Raw genomic sequence first — 18,706 nt, forward strand, 5'->3', positions numbered from 1 at the left:
ATTCATACTGGTAGGGCTCCATTCAGATGAAGAGCAGCACATTGCATGACATCGGACACAAAAAGATCTTTATTTAATCATATACAACAACAACAACAACAACAACAACATGCATTTTAAAAGGCCATTTTCCCTGCTAGAGCGGGGGTTAGCCTTGCGGGCCCCATGACAATCTTCTCCATTTTGCCCTATTTTCTGCATCTCTCCTTGTTAACCCCCTTGCCCGCATTTCTTCTTCCACCATCTTTAGCCAAGTCTTTCTCGGTCTTCCCCGTCTTCTACTTCCTTCTACATTCATTCCCATCACTCTTCTCAACCAGTCACTTTCATCCTTCCTCAACACATGACCAAACCATCTCAACCTGTTCCTCTTCACAGCATCAATCACAGGCTCTATTCCCATCATCTTTCGCAATTCATCATTTGTCTTCCTCTCTCTCAACGATACTCCGCACATCCGTCGAACCATTCGCATTTCCACCCTTTCCAACCTTCGTTGCTGCTCTACGTTCATTACCCATGTCTCGCTCCCATAAATCATAACACTTCTCACACATGCAGCATACACCTTTCCCTTCAGCTTCAACGACACTCCCCTCATCATCAGCACGCCACTCAATTCCCGAAACTTCTTCCATGCATATCTCACTCGAGCAACCGTTGCCGAGTCTGATCCACCTTCTCCATTCAGCATGTCTCCGAGGTAGCAAAATGTTTTCACACCTTCCAGCTTCACACCGTCTCCAAGATCCAACTCAACATTTCCTCCATCTGCAGCTCCCTCTGTGCACACCTTACATTTGAATGTAGCTGCCACACTGGTTAATGACCCTCTCAGACCACTACATTTTTGATGAACCCACTCAGCGCACATTGTACACTGAATGGAGTTCACTCCGACACCCTTCCTACACACAGCACAGGGCCACTTCCCAGTTCTTTCCACCTCACCACATGCTTTACCACTTGCCATCACCTTCGTCTTTCCGATATTCACCTTCAGACCTTTTGTCTCCATACATTCCTTCCACGTGTTCATCTTTTCCTTCAGTCCATCCATACTTTCCGCAATCAACACCAGATCATCTGCATACAACAACTCCCAGGGTAAACCCTCCTTTACGTTCTGAGCCAGCACCTCCATCACAGCTACAAATAGTAGTGGACTTAGTACCGACCCCTGATGCACTCCCACCTTCACCTCAAACTCACCACTGTTCCCGTCCTTCCCTTGTATTTAATCATATACAAGTAACCTTTAATTCAGCCTGAGGTCACACCAAAAAATTTGAGTTGGTCAGTCACTGGAGATGTCTTTGAGGGATACCTGGCAACCTTAAACAAACTTCTTTGTACCACACAAAGCAAGCAATATCATCCACTTTTTAAAAGACGCCCACAAAGTGCTTGCCATATCAGGCAAAGCATAATAATATTAACTAGAACTGCCACTTTATAATTGCTGGCAGTGATGACCGGTTTCCTCCACCTTCTCGCTTTGATACAACCCTGCTTTGATACAACCCCGCTTTGATACACCTCCACTTTGATACAACCCCACTTTGATACAACCCTACTTTGATACAACCATGCTTTGATACAACCCCACTTTGATACAACCCTGCTTTGATACAACCCCGCTTTGATTCAACCCCGCTTTGATACAACCCCGCTTTGATGCAACCCCTCTTTGATACAACCCCGCTTTGATGCAACCCCGCTTTGATACAACCCCGCTTTGATACAACCCTGCTTTGATACAACCCCGCTTTGATACAACCCTGCTTTGATACAACCCCGCTTTGATACAACCCCACTTTGATACAACCCCGCTTTGATACAACCCCGCTTTGATACCACCCCGCTTTGATACAACCCCGCTTTGATACAACCACGCTTTGATACAACCCCACTTTGATACAACCACGCTTTGATACAACCACGCTTTGATACAACCACGCTTTGATACAACCATGCTTTGATACAACCCCGCTTTGATACAACCCCGCTTTGATACAACCCCGCTTTGATACAACCCCGCTTTGATACAACCCCACTTTTATACAACCCCGCTTTGATACAACCCTGCTTTGATACAACCCCGCTTTGATACAACCCCGCTTTGATACAACCCCGCTTTGATACAACCCCCCTTTGATACAACCCCGCTTTGATACAACCCAGCTTTGATACAACCCCGGTTTGATACAACCACGCTTTGATACAACCCCGCTTTGATACCACCCCGCTTTGATACAACCCCGCTTTGATACAACCACGCTTTGATACAACCCCGCTTTGATACAACCACGCTTTGATACAACCACGCTTTGATACAACCACGCTTTGATACAACCCCGCTTTGATACAACCCCGCTTTGATACAACCCCGCTTTGATACAACCCCGCTTTGATACAACCCCGCTTTGATACAACCACGCTTTGATACAACCCCGCTTTGATACAACCCTGCTTGGATACAACCACGCTTTGATACAACCACGCTTTGATACAACCATGCTTTGATACAACCACGCTTTGATACAACCATGCTTTGATACAACCACGCTTTGATACAACCCCGCTTTGATACAACCCCGCTTTGATACAACCCCGCTTTGATACCACCCCGCTTTGATACAACCCCGCTTTGATACAACCACGCTTTGATACAACCACGCTTTGATACAACCCTGCTTTGATACAACCACGCTTTGATACAACCATGCTTTGATACAACCACGCTTTGATACAACCACGCTTTGATACAACCCCGCTTTGATACAACCCCGCTTTGATACAACCCCGCTTTGATACAACCCCGCTTTGATACAGCCCTGCTTTGATACAACCCTGCTTTGATACAACCCTGCTTTGATACAACCCCGCTTTGATACAACCCCGCTTTGATACAACCCCGCTTTGATACAACCCCGCTTTGATACAACCCCGCTTTGATACAACCCTGCTTTGATACAACCCTGCTTTGATACAACCCTGCTTTGATACAACCCCACTTTGATACAACCCCGCTTTGATACAACCCCGCTTTGATACAACCCCGCTTTGATACAACCCCGCTTTGATACAACCCCGCTTTGATACAACCCTGCTTGGATACAACCACGCTTTGATACAACCCCGCTTTGATACAACCCCGCTTTGATACAACCCCGCTTTGATACAACCCTGCTTGGATACAACCACGCTTTGATACAACCACGCTTTGATACAACCCCGCTTTGATACAACCCCGCTTTGATACAACCCCGCTTGGATACAACCACGCTTTGATACAACCCCGCTTTGATACAACCCCGCTTTGATACAACCACGCTTTGATACAACCCTGCTTGGATACAACCACGCTTTGATACAACCACACTTTGATACAACTATGCTTTGATACAACCACGCTTTGATACAACCATGCTTTGATACAACCACGCTTTGATACAACCACGCTTTGATACAACCACGCTTTGATACAACCACGCTTTGATACAACCCTGCTTTCACCATAAAAAAAGATACACTGAAAATTCACATGTCTGGAGAAGATAAAATGTAGAGTTTCTTCTTCTTCACACAATAACAACTTCTACCTTCCAGACCGTACAACCAATCATGTTGAAGTTTTTAACACTTATTCCCCTTGACGACAACTACATTACTTTCAAGCGGTTCAAGAGATAAAGAAAAAATTCAACATTTCCATTCAATTATCCATGACTGCGAACCCATGTGACTTATCGCAAATGTTGAAAGACCATTTTAGCTTCCAGAGATGGGGAACATAATTGTGAAGTTTCCACTCGATATGATCACAAATGAGGGAGGAGGTAGGTTTTAAAGGTTTATGACTCTGGAGTGGAGAAAAGGGTTTTTTAGCGTTTTTCACGAAAACAATGTGGCGGCCAAAGTACGTGACCTATGACCTCAAAAAAAATTGGTTTCTGAATTTATATTTCCTTAGATCATGCACAAAAAATATCATACCTCATAACGTTAGCACTTTTGATTATCTCGATGGACATATTTTTTGGGCCCAATGCAGAGTTCTTTAGAATGAGCCATGATTCAATTTTAATCCATGGAGCCCTTTCAGAGATATAGAGGGGTAAAGTTGAAGGTTTTTTCCAAGATGGTGCCCATACCACGTGACCTATGCCATCACATTTAGCAGTAAATAATTCTAGAGGTCGAGCCAATCACTTAGTGAAACTTTCGTGTCAATCAGAACAACGCTTGATGAGAGCGTTAATTTTAAAGTTTTCGGACATGAAAAACAGGGGGGGGGCGGGGGGAGGGGGGTAAGAAAAAGAAGAAGAATCTGCACAGTAACTCATCCCATAGCAGCTCGTCCCAACTGTTTCGTCAATACACACCTGTTTAATTTATCATACTAACTACACTCTCCTCAAGATCAAACCAATCAATATACAGCGATGATATATCGCTCTTGGCCAGAAACTAGACAGGTGCCTTTGATATACTGGTTCCCCTTTATATCTCCTACTCACCTCTTTGTTATTTTTACTTAAATCCTCAAGTTGGCCTTTCACCCAAATACGCCTTTCACCCCATCCATCCAAAAAAATCCATGTTTTCCCAATGAGTGCTTCTTAATGCTGACCTTCACCCTCATGGCCTGACACTTTCTGATCCTAACAGTTCCTTCTGTATCCTTCATTTGCCACCCTGCAGCAATGCATCTGGATCTAGTTTTGCGCTGCAACAATATATCCATCGCACCCTCATAATGCCGACCAGATCGCACAGTGATCGAATGTCTTTGATAGAATGTAATCTGCCAAGGTTTCACCTGGAAACAAAAGCACAACTAGAGCGGCACTCAGTAGATAGCAAACCTCCGCCTGGTTGGCCATATCACTCAATGGTGAAGAATCACTTAAAAATTCTACTGGCCGGATCCGGATCTTCACCAACATCTAGTAATTTCATCCTTGTCACATACGCGACCTCTCTGCCAATTTTAGTCCGAATCTGTCAACAACGTTTTGAGATATTTTGTTCACAAACAAACGGATAACACAGACAGACAGGGGTGAAAACATAACCTCCATTCACCTTTGGTGGGGGAGGTAATAAACCATATTGCTTAAAAATGTTTGGATCTCCTTTTTCTTCATACAGGGCCAGAAGAGCTTGCACAGACTCATATATGACATGTAGGACAATGTAAATCGTTTTAGAGACATCAGTGTACTTTTCCATGAATTACAAAAATATTAGGGGATAATGGCCCCCGGTGTGTACCCTGGTTAGAATAGGTACACCGTATCCCTGCGTGTCGTAAGAGGCGACTAAGAGGGTTGGCGTCAGGAAGGGCATCCGGCTATAAAAATATTGCCTCAAAAAGAGAACCATGACAATTACAACTACATATGGGCAGGGTACAGCCCGAAGTGGAGATCGGTTTCTGAGGTTTGGGACATGGAATGTAGGGACAATGACAGGGAGATCAGGAGAAGTGGTGGAAGTATTGATCAGAAGAAGAGTGGACATATGTTGTGTGCAAGAGACGAGATGGAAGGGAAGTGGTGTGAGAATGGTGAAGGGTAGGCAGGGACAGAAATACAAGTTTATGTGGCAAGGGTGCCCGGAGGGCGTGAATGGTGTTGGTGTCCTGTTTTCTGAGGAGTTTGTAGACAGTGTGGTGAGTGTGACTAGAGTGAGTGAAAGGTTGATGATGGTGAAAATGATGATTAGAAAGCTCTTGGTGAACGTCATCTCGGGATATGCTCCGCAGGTTGGTCGGAGCGATGAAGAGAAGGCCAAGTTCTGGTGTGCGATAGAGAAGCTGATGGAAAACGGGAAAGATGAGGAAAGTGCTGTGGTCGGAGGAGACCTAAATGGACATGTGGGAAGGAGTATGGATGGTTTTGAGGGAGTTCATGGGGGTTACGGACATGGTGTGAGAAATGGAGAAGGTGAAAGGATTTTGGAGTTTGCTGATGGAGCTGATTTGTTGATTTGTAATGCTCAGTTCCAGAAAGAGGATAATAAGCTTGTTACATACACGTCAGGTGGGTCGACGACAACCGTTGACTACCTGATGGTGCGTAGGCGAGATAGGGGGCACCTCCGGGACACAGAGGTGATCCCGGGGGAGGAGGCTGTTTCACAGCACCACTTGGTTGTCTGCGACATAAGGGTGAAAGGTGCGAGGAGAGCTCGGCGGGTGAAGTACCAACCGAGAATGAAGATGTGGAGTTTGAAAGAGGTGACAGTAAGGTAGGCATTAAAAGAGAGGCTGAGTAGGGTAGAGGATGATGTGGTTGAGCTTGAACGTGGTTGGATGTCAATGAAAGATAGTCTGTTGGGAGCCGTTGGTGAGGTATGTGGATGGACAAAAGGACCACCGAGGCACTCGGAAACATGGTGGTGGGATGAGGAAGTTGGAAAGAGGATTGACGAGAAGAGGAAGAAGTTCAAGGAGTGGCAGAAGGCGAAGGGTACGGGAGCAGAAAAAGCAGAGCATGAAAGTTATAAGGCAGCCAAGAAGGCTGCAAAAAAAGAGGTAGCAAAGGCACAGGAGGCATGTAGGAAAATATTCGGAGAAAGCTTGGATTCGGAAGAGGGTCAGAGAGCGGTATTCAGGATTGCAAAGCAGTTAGCGAAAGAGAGGTGTGATGTGATGGGGGTGAGTTGCTTGAAGGATGAAGTGGGACAAATCGTTGTGGACCCAGATGGAATTAAAGGAAGATGGAAAAGATATATGGAAATGCTGTTGAATACAGAGAATGAATGGGATGGCAACATAGAGAGTAACCCAGTTTTAGGACCGGCAGAGAAGATAACTGAGAAGGGAGTTGAGGAAGCGATAAAAGCAATGAAGAGTAGAAAAGCGGGAGGGCCGACGGGAGTTGTGGGAGATATGTTGAAGGCAGCAGGAAGTTGGGGTGTGAAGAGAATGACAGAGATCTGTAATCTGGTGGTGAAAGAAGGCCGCATTCCAGTGGATTGGGAACTGTGTACCCTCGTCCCTCTATACAAGGGGAAAGGTGACCCTCTGGAGTGTGGCTCGTACTGAGCGATAAAGTTATTGGAGCATAGAATGAAGGTATTGGAAAGGGTGTTGGAGAGGAGGATAAGGAAGAAGGTGAAGATCGAGGAAATGCAGTTTGGATTTATGTCAGGAAGAGGAACGACAGACGCGCTCTTTATTGTGAGGCAGTTGCAGGAGAAGTACATGGAGAAGAGGAAGAAGTTGTTTCTTGGGTTTGTTGATCTGGAGAAAGCATTCGATTGGGTTCCACGCGAAGTAGTGACATGGGCATTGAGGAAGTTAGGAGTGGAGGAATGGTTGATCAGAGTAGTGATGGCAATGTACAAAAGAGCGCGCACAGCTGTAAGGACGAAGGATGGGAACAGTGGTGAGTTTGAGGTGAAGGTGGGAGTGCATCAGGGTTCGGTACTAAGTCCACTACTATTTGTAGCTGTGATGGAGGTGCAGGCTCAGAATGTAAAGGAGGGTTTACCGTGGGAGTTGTTGTATGCAGATGATCTGGTGTTGATTGCGGAAAGTATGGATGGACTGAAGGAAAAGATGAACAAGTGGAAGGAATGTATGGAGACAAAAGGTCTGAAGGTGATTATAGGAAAGACGAATGTGATGGCAAGCGGTAAAGCATGTGGTGAGGTGGAAAGAACTTGGAAGTGGCCATGTGCTGTGTGCAGGAAGGGTGTCGGAGTGAACTCCCTTCAATGTACAATGTGCGCTGAGTGGGTTCATCAAAAATGTAGTGGTCTGAGGGTCATTAACCAGCGTGGCAGCTACATTCAAATGTAAGGTGTGCACAGAGGGAGCTGCAGATGGGGGAAATGTTGAGTTGGATCTTGGAGACGGCGTGAAGCTGGAAGGTGTGAAAACATTTTGCTACCTCAGAGACATGCTGAATGGAGAAGGTGGATCAGACTCGGCAACGGTTGCAAGAGTGAGATGTGCATGGAAGAAGTTTCAGGAACTGAGTGGCGTGCTGTTGAGGAGAGGAGTGTCGTTGAAGCTGAAGGGAAAGGTGTATGCTGCATGTGTGAGAAGTGTTATGATTTATGGGAGCGAGACATGGGTAATGAACGTAGAGCAGCAACGAAGGCTGGAAAGGGTGGAAATGCGAATGGTTCGGTGGATGTGCGGAGTATCGTTGAGAGAGAGGAAGACAAATGATGAATTGCGAAAGATGATGGGAATAGAGCCTGTGATTGATGCTGTGAAGAGGAACAGGTTGAGATGGTTTGGTCATGTGTTGAGGAAGGATGAAAGTGACTGGTTGAGAAGAGTGATGGAAATGAATGTAGAAGGAAGTAGAGGACGGGGAAGACCGAGAAAGACTTGTCTAAAGATGGTGGAAGAAGAAATGCAGGCAAGGGGGTTAACAAGGAGAGATGCAGAAAATAGGGCAAAATGGCAAAGCTAGTCATGGGGACCGCAAGGCTAAACCCCACTCTAGCAGGGAAAATGGCCTTAAAATGCATGTTGTTGTTGTTGTATTAGGGGATAATGGACAAGTAAAAAACTTGCTTACATTGTAGGTGAACCTGGAATCCCAGCATCACGAGCTACATGCTCAGATGAGAATGCCAAACAGGCCAACCCTTCCAAAGACTCACATGGAGCGAGTTTTAAAAACTGGCAAGAGAATCGGTTGAATTAATCAGCCTTATTGGCACAGCCGTTTAACGTTTATTTGGCTCCTTTGCTTTCCCCCATTTGCCTCTCGAAAAACTCTCCCTTAAATCCCGCAAAACAAAGACTTCACTCTACCCCCACCGTCTCTCTGCTATTTCTTTTACAATCTCACAACACATGTTCACTCCACATGAGTCTCCATCTTGAGTGCTTGAACACGAGCTACACAAGATCGAGTAAATCAACGAAGACTTCAACAATGTAGGGAAAAGCCGTTTGGACCACCATGCACATGTTACATCATCATCCCAAAACTCTGACACAATCCAAGGTATGCTTGCTAAAAACAAGGAGTGGCAAAAAAATAGCTGTAAAATTATCAGAGGCCAGAATAAGATAGAACCTGGCATTGAGGTAGAATATCAGGTACAGAAAGTAGAGTGATCAAATGGAACAACAAACTTTGATGTGTTTTTACTAACTATATTAATGAAAAGACAAAAGCAAATTTGGATGGCACTCGGTAGAGTGCATACCTCCACCAGGATGAACAGTTTTTGTTTTGTACCCACTGATCTGGATTCAGACCTGAACCCAAATCGAATTGGCTTGTTCTTGTAACCTAACCAACTCATCCACCTAGTTTTGTCATAACTCATCCACAACTTTTTGAAATATCATGCTATATATAGCTTTTAGCAACATCTCTCGATGGTGAAGAATCACTTTAAAAAACAAGAAAGAGCAATCACAGATTGCAGACCCTCGCCAGGATGGGTTTGTGTGGTCTATTTTGGTGGTGTTTATTAGGTGCTGTGTTTGTGTGGTTTATTAATGTAGATTTATGTTCAATCCAATATGGCTGCCAAACCACGTGACCGTTGACGTCATCAATTTAATTCTCCCGTACAATTTTTGTGTAGATCATGCTCAAAAAATTTTAAGCTGATCAGAAGCGTTCGACTTGTCTAATTATGACGTCATAATGAAGGCACCGATGACATAATATATATATGTTGTTCCCCATGGGGAGTACTTGACAACGAGCCATATTTCAATTTTTGGCATGGAGCGGTTTCGGAGATATAGAGCTGCAAAGTTTTTCGGTTTTTCCAAGATGGTGCTCTATCATGTTAAATATGACATCATAATCATCATTAAAAATTATACAGGAAGAGGCGCTCCTATGGTGAAAATCTCTTGGCAATCGGACCAACGGTTGCAGACAAAAGCATAATCACGTTTGTGCGGACAAACAGACAAACGGACCCAAATGCAATACCCTCTCCCCTGGCGAGGGTAAAAATTAAACAAGTCTAGTATCCGGATCCGGATCTTCACCAAAATGTAATCATTTAGTCCTTGTCACATACACTACCTCTCCACCAAATTTCGGCCAAATCCGTCCACAACCTTTTGAGATATACTGTTCACAGACAGACAATCAGACAGACAGGGGTGAAAACACAACATCCGTCCACCTTTGGCGGCGGATGTAATATGGAGAAACGCAAAAGACAATCCAGATATTCAATACAAGGACAACATCACAGACACATAATCCGACCTACAAATACACTGTAACGGTAACGTTACAAATTTTTGTAATGATGCTTTGAGTGTGGACATCTCTTTGTTTGTGTGTTCACGTAAGTGTTCGGCAAGCTGTGGCCAAGGGTCCCGCAAGCGCTACGTAAGCTGCCGTGATCCACGTGGTGGTGTAGCCAGTGAGGCCCAGTGTGCTCACATGCAGCGACCGGCTGAGACGGAGGTCTGCATGGTGGCTCCGTGTGGTCGCTGGCAAGCTGGAGAATGGTCTCCGGTGAGATGATATCACGTGGTTATGCCTGTACCATTTATCAAGTTCAAGAAATGTTATTATCCCCAAATTGGCAACCCTTTTGTTGAAAAGCACGAAAAAGAACGAAAAACTTTTGCCGTCAATGAAAATGAATGATGTTGTGGCGAAAAGTCCTTTTACAGTGAAAAAGAATGCTGGGAAATACCTGTGCAATTGCATTATAAAAGAAGAATCATCACATTCCTAAGTTGAGACTTTACGCTCACAGCTGTTCGGAGTTATCGTGGAGAACCAGAAAGCTTTGAGCTAATGTATGGATGACCAATATACCATGACACTGTATCCTCCTCTTTCAACCACTTGTTCTCCAGTGCTCAGCCAGCTGTGGGCAAGGACAGGTTACCCGCCAGGTGCAATGCCTTGGCCCGACACATCACCCACTGGACGAAAGTGAGTGTTCCAGGGAGGACAAGCCAGTTCGCTCTCGTGACTGCTCGGATCCTCCTTGCACGTCACCGCACCATGACTTTGCACAACCACCCCTCGATTCTGGAGGTGAAGGAGAGCCTGACGGACCAGGCTTTAGGCAGTGGAGAACCGGGCCCTGGGGGGCGGTAAGTAAGAGCAACCTTTGACTTTTTATTTCGAGCGGTGGGATTAACAATTTCATTTTGAATTAAATAAGAAGTATCTAAACTCAAATTTTGCCTTTTTCTTGACGTTGGAACTCCTCGTGCAAGTCCAACAGGATGGCACAGAGGTTGTGAATTTGCCTTTCATTTGTCTTGTCTGGGTTTGACTCTAAACCCAACTATGAACTGTTGAACTGGTGGCTCATAAGCGGGGCATTGCATCAATGAGTGTACCGTTCTTTGGATGGAATGTTAAGCTGAGAATATTCTCAATAGTCTTATGAATATTAATATTCTCATGAATATTCTCAATAATTATTCTCAATAATAATAATAATAATAATAAATATAATCTTAATAATAAGAATCTCTAATATAATCAATAATAATAATAATCATTATCTAATAATAATTATAATAATAATTAATAATAATTAATTAATAATTATACTAATCTCTCAATAATAATAATAATTATTATTGTAATTATTATAATTATTATTCTCTTAATACTTCTTATTCTCAATATCCTTATGAATATTAATATTCTTATGAATATTCTCAATAATAATAATAATAATAATAATAATTAATATAATCTTTATAATAATAATCTCTAATATAATCAATAATAATAATAATCAATATCTAATAATAATAATAATTATAATAATAATTAATTAATAATTATAATAATCTCTCAATAATAATTATTATTATTATTGTAATTATTATAATTATTATTCTCTTAATACTTCTTATTCTCAATATCCTTATGAATATTAATATTCTTATGAATATTCTCACTAATGATAATAATAATAATAATTAATATAATCTTAATAACAATAATCTCTAATATAATCAATAATAATAATCAATATCTTATAATAATAATTAATAATAATTAATTAATAATAATAATAATAATAATAATCTCTCAATAATAATAATTATTATTATTGTAATTATTATAATTATTATTCTCTTAATATTTCTTATTCTCAATATTCTTATGAATATTAATATTCTTATGAGAATACATCTGCCAGTATTGATTGCTGATGGACATTTGGAGAGTATTATCTGTCAGCTTGCAAGCAAGGACCTTGGCATTGGCCAAATTCCACATTCCTTCGAACTATGATTACAAAGTATCTCTACAATGTCCAAGTGTTGAATGGGGCTGTGGCACCCCATCACCCACTATTGACCAATGATCCATGTCAGAGCTTGAAAGATGGCAGGGATATGTAGCAACAGCAAGGTGCACTTACACTATCCAAACATAGTGTTCCAGCATTGGAGGGTAGGCCGATGCTTTTCCAATAAATGGGTCACAAAATAAAATATACCCAATTACCGAGAATAAAATTGTTCATCACTGTTCAATCTGAATGGCAACAACCAATCAGAAAACCTTTGTAAACTTTTCCTATAATTTTATCACTTTATTGCTTTTTGTTGTTGTTACCTCCGCCACCAAAGGTGGATGGAGGTTATGTTTTCACCCCTGTCTGTTTGTTTGTTTGTCTGTATGTCTGTGAACACGATATCTCAAAACGTTGTAGACGGATTCGGACGAAATTTGGCAGAGATGTAGCGTATGTGACAAGGACGAAATGATTAGATTTTGGTGAAGATCCGGCTTCGGATCCGGATACTATAAATTTTTAAGTGATTCTTCACCATTGGGAGATAGGGCCAAAAACGATACATAGCAGGATATCTTTCAAAGTTATGGACGGATTTGGACGAAACTTGTTGGACAGGTTGTGTGTGTGACAAGGACGAATAGATTAGATTTTGGTGAAGATCTGAATATGGATTCGGATACGAGAATTATTTAATTTTTTTAGCAATTCTTCACCATTGATAGATCGGGCGAAATGCGATATATAACATGATATTTTAAAACCTTATGCACGAGTTATGACAAAACTTGGTGGATGAGTTGGTTAGGTGACAATAACCAGCCGATTAGATTGTGTTTCAGGTCCGAATCCAGATCCGGCCTATCAGTGGGATACAAAACGTAAACTGTTCAGCCTGGCGGAGGTATGCACTCTACCGAGTGCCGTTCTAGTTTGTTAATGCTTTTGGATATCATCACTGAATTATAATTTCATTACAAAGCAATGTAACATCATCAGATTTAACAATGGGATAATCATATGAGGTCATAAGGAATTACATGAACAACCAATCAAAATTTACCAAGGTCTGTTTTGTAAATGCTGATGTCCCTGTTCTCTACTGTTGCTGTGCTTCCATCTCTCTCTCCCCCTTTTGTCTCCTGCTCCCTTTATTATATGTTCTATGTGTTAGGTCTTATATGAGCCTCGACTCAGCAGAAACCTGTCCAAGGTGAAATCTGACCAATGAAAACGTTTACGACAGGTCGTTGGCTGTCTCTACACCATCTTGGCATAAGACATTAATAATAATGATAATAATAATAGTAATACAGTCACGTGAAAAAGTAAGTACACCCCATGTAAAGTTTTGACTTTTTCAACATATTTCAACTTACTGCTATTTTATCTTCATTTCAACAATATTGATAGATAAAGGTGATATAATATAACAAATATCATGAAACATTTACATTTTGTAGTCCATTGTATAATTTAAATAAACATAAATGCAAATTTCGCATGTGGAAAAAGTAAGTCCACCCTTGGCTCTTATAGGTGGTATTGCCCCCTTTGGCAGAAACAACCTCAAGTAGGCATTTCTTATAACTGTCTACCAGTCTCTGACATCGACTGGGAGAAATTTTTTCCCACTCCTCCATGCAGAATTCTTTCAGCTGTGCGATGTTTGAGGGGTTTCTTGCATGCACAGCTCGTTTCAAATCCCCCCACAACATCTCGATGGGATTTAGATCCGGGCTTTGACTTGGCCATTCCAGAACCCTCCATTTCTTTCTTTTCAGCCATTCCTTGGTGGAGTTACTGGTATGTTTAGGGTCATTGTCATGTTGCAAGGTCCACCTTCGGTTGAGCTTCAACTTTCCGACAGATGGCCTCACATTATCCTCAAGCACCCTCTGGTACAATGAAGAATTCATAGTGGATTATATGATGGTGAGCTGCACAGGCCCTGATGCAGCAAAGCTGACCCAAACCATAATATTTCCACCACCATGCTTTACAGTTGGTATCAGGTTCTTGTGGTCAAATGCTGTCTTTGGTTTTCGCCAAACATGTCTTCTGGTACTGTGGCCAAATAGCTCTACCTTTGACTCATCTGTCCAGAGCACATTGTTCCAGAAGTGCTGGTCTTTGCCTTGGTGTTCATTGGCAAACTTTAGTCTTGCCCTGATGTTCTTTCTGGACAGCAAAGGTTTCCTCCTGGCACACCTCCCATGTAGAACAAATTTGTGCAGCCTCTTTCTAATGGTAGACTCGTGCACTTTGACATCAACAGTGGCAAGAGCTACCTGTAGGTCCCGTGATGACATTCTGGGGTTCTTTGAGACTTCTTTCAGCATCTTGCGGTCTGCTCTCGGGCTGAACTTGCTGGGGCGGCCTGGCCTGAACAAGTTGGCAGTTGTTTGGAATCTTCTCCACTTGTAGATGATCTTCCGAACAGTCGAATGATTGATTTCAAATTGTTTGGAGATCTTTTTAAATCCCTTCCCAGACTCGTTGGCATCTATAACCTTCTTTCTGAAGGCCTCAGAGAGCTCTTTTGATCTAGGCATGGTGACCCCGCACACTTCAACAACAAAGAGCAAACCAAACTAAATGTCTGAGGTTTAAATAAGACAGGTTCCTCCAAGATCCTCTCTAACGACGTTCTAATCATTTGCACCTGAGCTGGTGCACCTGATTCTAATTTTAGGTATTTAAAGTAGTGATAAATGTGGGGGTGTAGCGGTTACCGCTGGATGCACACAATCGCCTTGCACCGGCCAGAACACGGCCAGACGCGCCTCTCCCGGGCATGCCCGGACTCACTGTTCCCGGGCACGCCCGAACCTCCCGGGCACGCCCGGTCTCGTCTTTCCCGGGCATGCCCGCTCTCGCCTTTCCAGGGCTCGCCCAGAGCGTCCGGGCATGCCCGCTATCGCCTTTCCAGGGCTCGCCCAGAGCGTCCGGGCATGCCCGCTATCGCCTTTCCAGGGCTCGCCCAGAGCGTCCGGGCATGCCCGCTATCGCCTTTCAAGGGCTCGCCCAGAGCGTCCGGGCATGCCCGCTATCGCCTTTCCAGTGCTCATCCAGAGCGCCCGGGCATGCCCAGCCTCGACTTGCCAGGCCGCAGCCAAACACGCCCGGGCAGGTCCGGACTCGCCTTTCCAAGGCTCGCCCTTGACACCTGGGCATGCCCGGTATAGCTTTTGCCGGGCAAACTTCCCGACATAAATGTGTATATATATTGCTGCCCGATAAACGGGCTTGTGAGAATACCTGAGCTGTTTTGTTTCAATAAAGCAACTCGGACGAATTCCGTCTTTGGTCGCGTCAATTCTTTCGACTCGCGTTGGAGCGCAGTTCCTTCATTGGTGACCTACCGACATGGACACGGCAGTGACGCTTAAACTGCCTACCTTCTGGGAGGCTCACGCGGCTGTTTGGTTCGCCCAAGCGGACTCCCAGTTCGCCCTGCGAGGCATCACCGCGGACGACACCCGCTTCCACCATGTTGTGGCGGCGCTCGGTTCCGCCATCGCGGCCCGCGCCTTGAGCCTCCTCGAGCACCCGCCGGCTGCTGACAAATACGACGCGCTGAAGACACTCCTCCTCGACGCTTTCGCCCTCTCACCGGCAGCACGCGCACGGCGCCTGCTCGCTCTGCCCGAGCTCGGCGACACGCGCCCGTCCGAGCGCATGGACTATATGCTCTCGTTGCTCGGTGAGCACTCTCCGGATTTTCTGTTCCGCGAGCTGTTCCTTCGCCAGCTGCCTCACCCGGTACGCCTCGCCCTGGCTGGCACGTTGATCACGGATTCCCGCGCCCTCGCCAGGGAAGCCGATAAGATCTCCTCGGCGGGCCAGCACATCGGCGCGGTTACCTGGAGCCCGCCGCCGTCCAAGGCGACGCCCACGACGCCCGAGCGCCCTGCGCGGTTGGAGGCCGAACTGCCGGTGCAACTGGCGGCCGCCACGCCGCACCGCCCACTTCCGACACGACGGCCGGGGCCTCCACCTGACCGGGCGTGGTGTTATTACCACGCCAGGTTCGGACACAAGGCTCGGACGTGCCGGCCCCCGTGCACTTTCGGCAGGTCGGGAAACGGCCGGGCCGGCGTTCATTCCCAGCCATGAGCGCCGGCCACTCGTGCAACTTGCTGTTTATTCGGGACAAAGCGTCTGGGCGGCGTTTCCTGTGTGACACTGGCGCCCAACTGAGCATCATACCCGCCTCCGAGCAGGACAGGCGGGACGCCGTTTGCGGCCCCTCTTTGGTCGCTGCTAATGGCTCGGCCATACGCACTTTCGGCCCACGCGTCGTCACCCTCTGCTTCGGCAGCCAGCGTTTTCAATGGACTTTTGTTACCGCCAGCATCCCCGTGGCTTTGCTGGGCGCCGACTTCCTCTGCGCGCACGGGCTGCTGGTCGACGTCAAACGACGTCGCCTTGTCCACGCCGAGACCTTCAGCTCCCTGGCATGCACAATGAGCAGCTCCGCGCCGACCGAACTGGCGTGCGCCCTCCCGGCAGCGAACGAGTTCGCTCGCCTGCTCGCGGAATTCCCGGCCCTCACGCGGCCGACGTTTTCGGCTGTCGCGGTGCGGCACGGGATCGAGCACCACATACCCACTACGGGCCCGCCGGTCTACGCCAGGGCCCGCCGCCTCGACCCGGCCAAGCTCGCCGTGGCGAAGGCCGAGTTCGACGCGTTGGAGCACCTCGGCATCGTGCGGCGCTCCGATAGCGTGTGGGCCTCGCCACTGCACATCGTGCCAAAGCCGGGGGGTGGATGGCGCCCGTGTGGCGACTACCGCCGTCTCAACGACGCTACCACCCCCGACAGGTACCCGATCCCGCATATTCAGGACTTTTCTGCCCGTTTGGCGGGACGGGTCATCTTTTCGAAAATTGACCTGATACGGGGCTACCACCAGGTACCTGTCCGGGCGGCCGACGTCCCGAAGACAGCCGTCATCACGCCGTTCGGCCTGTTCGAATTTTTGCGGCTGCCGTTTGGCCTCAAGAACGCGGCCCAGGCTTTCCAGCGCTTGATGGACGGCGTGCTGCGCGACCTGCCGTTTCTTTTCGTCTATCTGGACGATATCCTCGTCGCCAGCACGTCCCGCACCGAGCACCTCCTCCACCTCCGAACACTGTTCGGTCGCCTCAGCGAGCACGGCTTAATTGTCAACCCGGTCAAATGCCACTTCGGCGCGACGACCGTTGACTTTTTGGGCCACCGCATCACCAAGACCTGGGGCCGTGCCGCTGCCGACCAAGGTCGAGGCCATCACCACGTTCCCGCGTCCCCGTTCCATCAAGGCCCTCCAAGAGTTCCTCGGCATGGTGAATTTTTATCACCGATTCGTGCCCCGTGCTGCTCAGCTCATGCGGCCCCTTTATGAGGCCCTCCGGGGCAAGCCGGCCAAGCATGACATTGTTTGGTCCGTGGCCATGGACGCGGCCTTCGCCAGCGCCAAACGGGCCCTCGCCGACGCAACGCTGCTGGCTCACCCGGTGCTCAACGCGCCCATCGCCCTCACTACGGACGCCTCCAACTACGCGGTGGGCGCTGTCCATGAGCAATGGGTGGACGGGGTTTGGCAGCCACTCGCTTTTTTCAGCCGGCAACTCCGGCCGAACGAGTTAAACTACAGCACGTTCGACCGCGAGCTGCTCGGGCTATTCCTGGCCGTTCGCCATTTCCGACACCTCCTGGAGGGCCGCCCGTTCACGGCTTTCGTCGACCACAAGCCGTTGGTCTACGCAATGGCTAAGGTCACGGAGCCGTGGTCGGCCCGCCAGCAGCGCCACCTCTCCGCCGTGTCGGAGTTCACCACGGACATCCGGCACGTCGCCGGCAAAGACAACGCCGTGGCCGACTGTCTTTCTCGGGCCAGCGCGAACGCGGTCCACCTCGGCGTGGACTTCACGCTCATGGCGGCCGACCAGATCACCGACGCCTCGGTGCAGGCACTCCGTGCGGCGGACACGGGCCTCCGCCTGGCCGACATTCCCTTCGCGGGCACCGTCCTGCTCTGCGACGTCTCCCAGGGCCAGCCTCGCCCCATCGTGGCCGTTTCCTGGCAGCGCCGCATCTTCGCCTCCATCCACAGCCTTTCTCACCCGGGCCGGAAAGCTTCTCAGAAGCTGGTGTCGGCGCATTTCGTCTGGCACGGCCTTCGACAAAACATCCGCGACTGGGCCAACGCCTGCACGGCCTGCCAGCGGGTCAAGGTCCACCGCCACACCCAGGCCCCGCTGGCACCTTTCGCCGTGCCTGAACGGCGTTTCGACCACGTCCACGTGGACCTGGTGGGTCCCCTGCCCCCCTCGCGGGGGTTCACCCACCTGCTCACCATGGTGGACAGGACCACCAGGTGGCCGGAGGCCGTGCCCCTCACCTCCACCACCACCGCCGACGTGGTGCAGGCGTTCATCGCCACCTGGGTCACGCGCTTCGGTGCACCAGCGGACATCT

General features: G+C 47.2%; 1 protein-coding gene across 1 annotated transcript in view; it reads left to right on the forward strand.

The window, feature by feature from the left end:
• The window catches only part of LOC137424913 (A disintegrin and metalloproteinase with thrombospondin motifs 9), a 218,665-nt gene that overhangs the window by 182,784 nt on the left and 17,175 nt on the right, over window positions 1–18,706 (forward strand). The window contains exons 25-26 of the mRNA XM_078776082.1: window positions 10,308–10,475; window positions 10,826–11,068. Of these exons, the coding sequence (XP_078632208.1) occupies window positions 10,308–10,475; window positions 10,826–11,068 (411 nt within the window). The remainder of the gene's footprint in view (window positions 1–10,307; window positions 10,476–10,825; window positions 11,069–18,706) is intronic.

This window comes from Myxine glutinosa, chromosome 4 (genome assembly GCF_964187855.1).
Source record: "Myxine glutinosa chromosome 4, kmMyxGlut1.1, whole genome shotgun sequence".
NCBI classification, from domain to species: Eukaryota; Metazoa; Chordata; class Myxini; order Myxiniformes; family Myxinidae; genus Myxine; species Myxine glutinosa.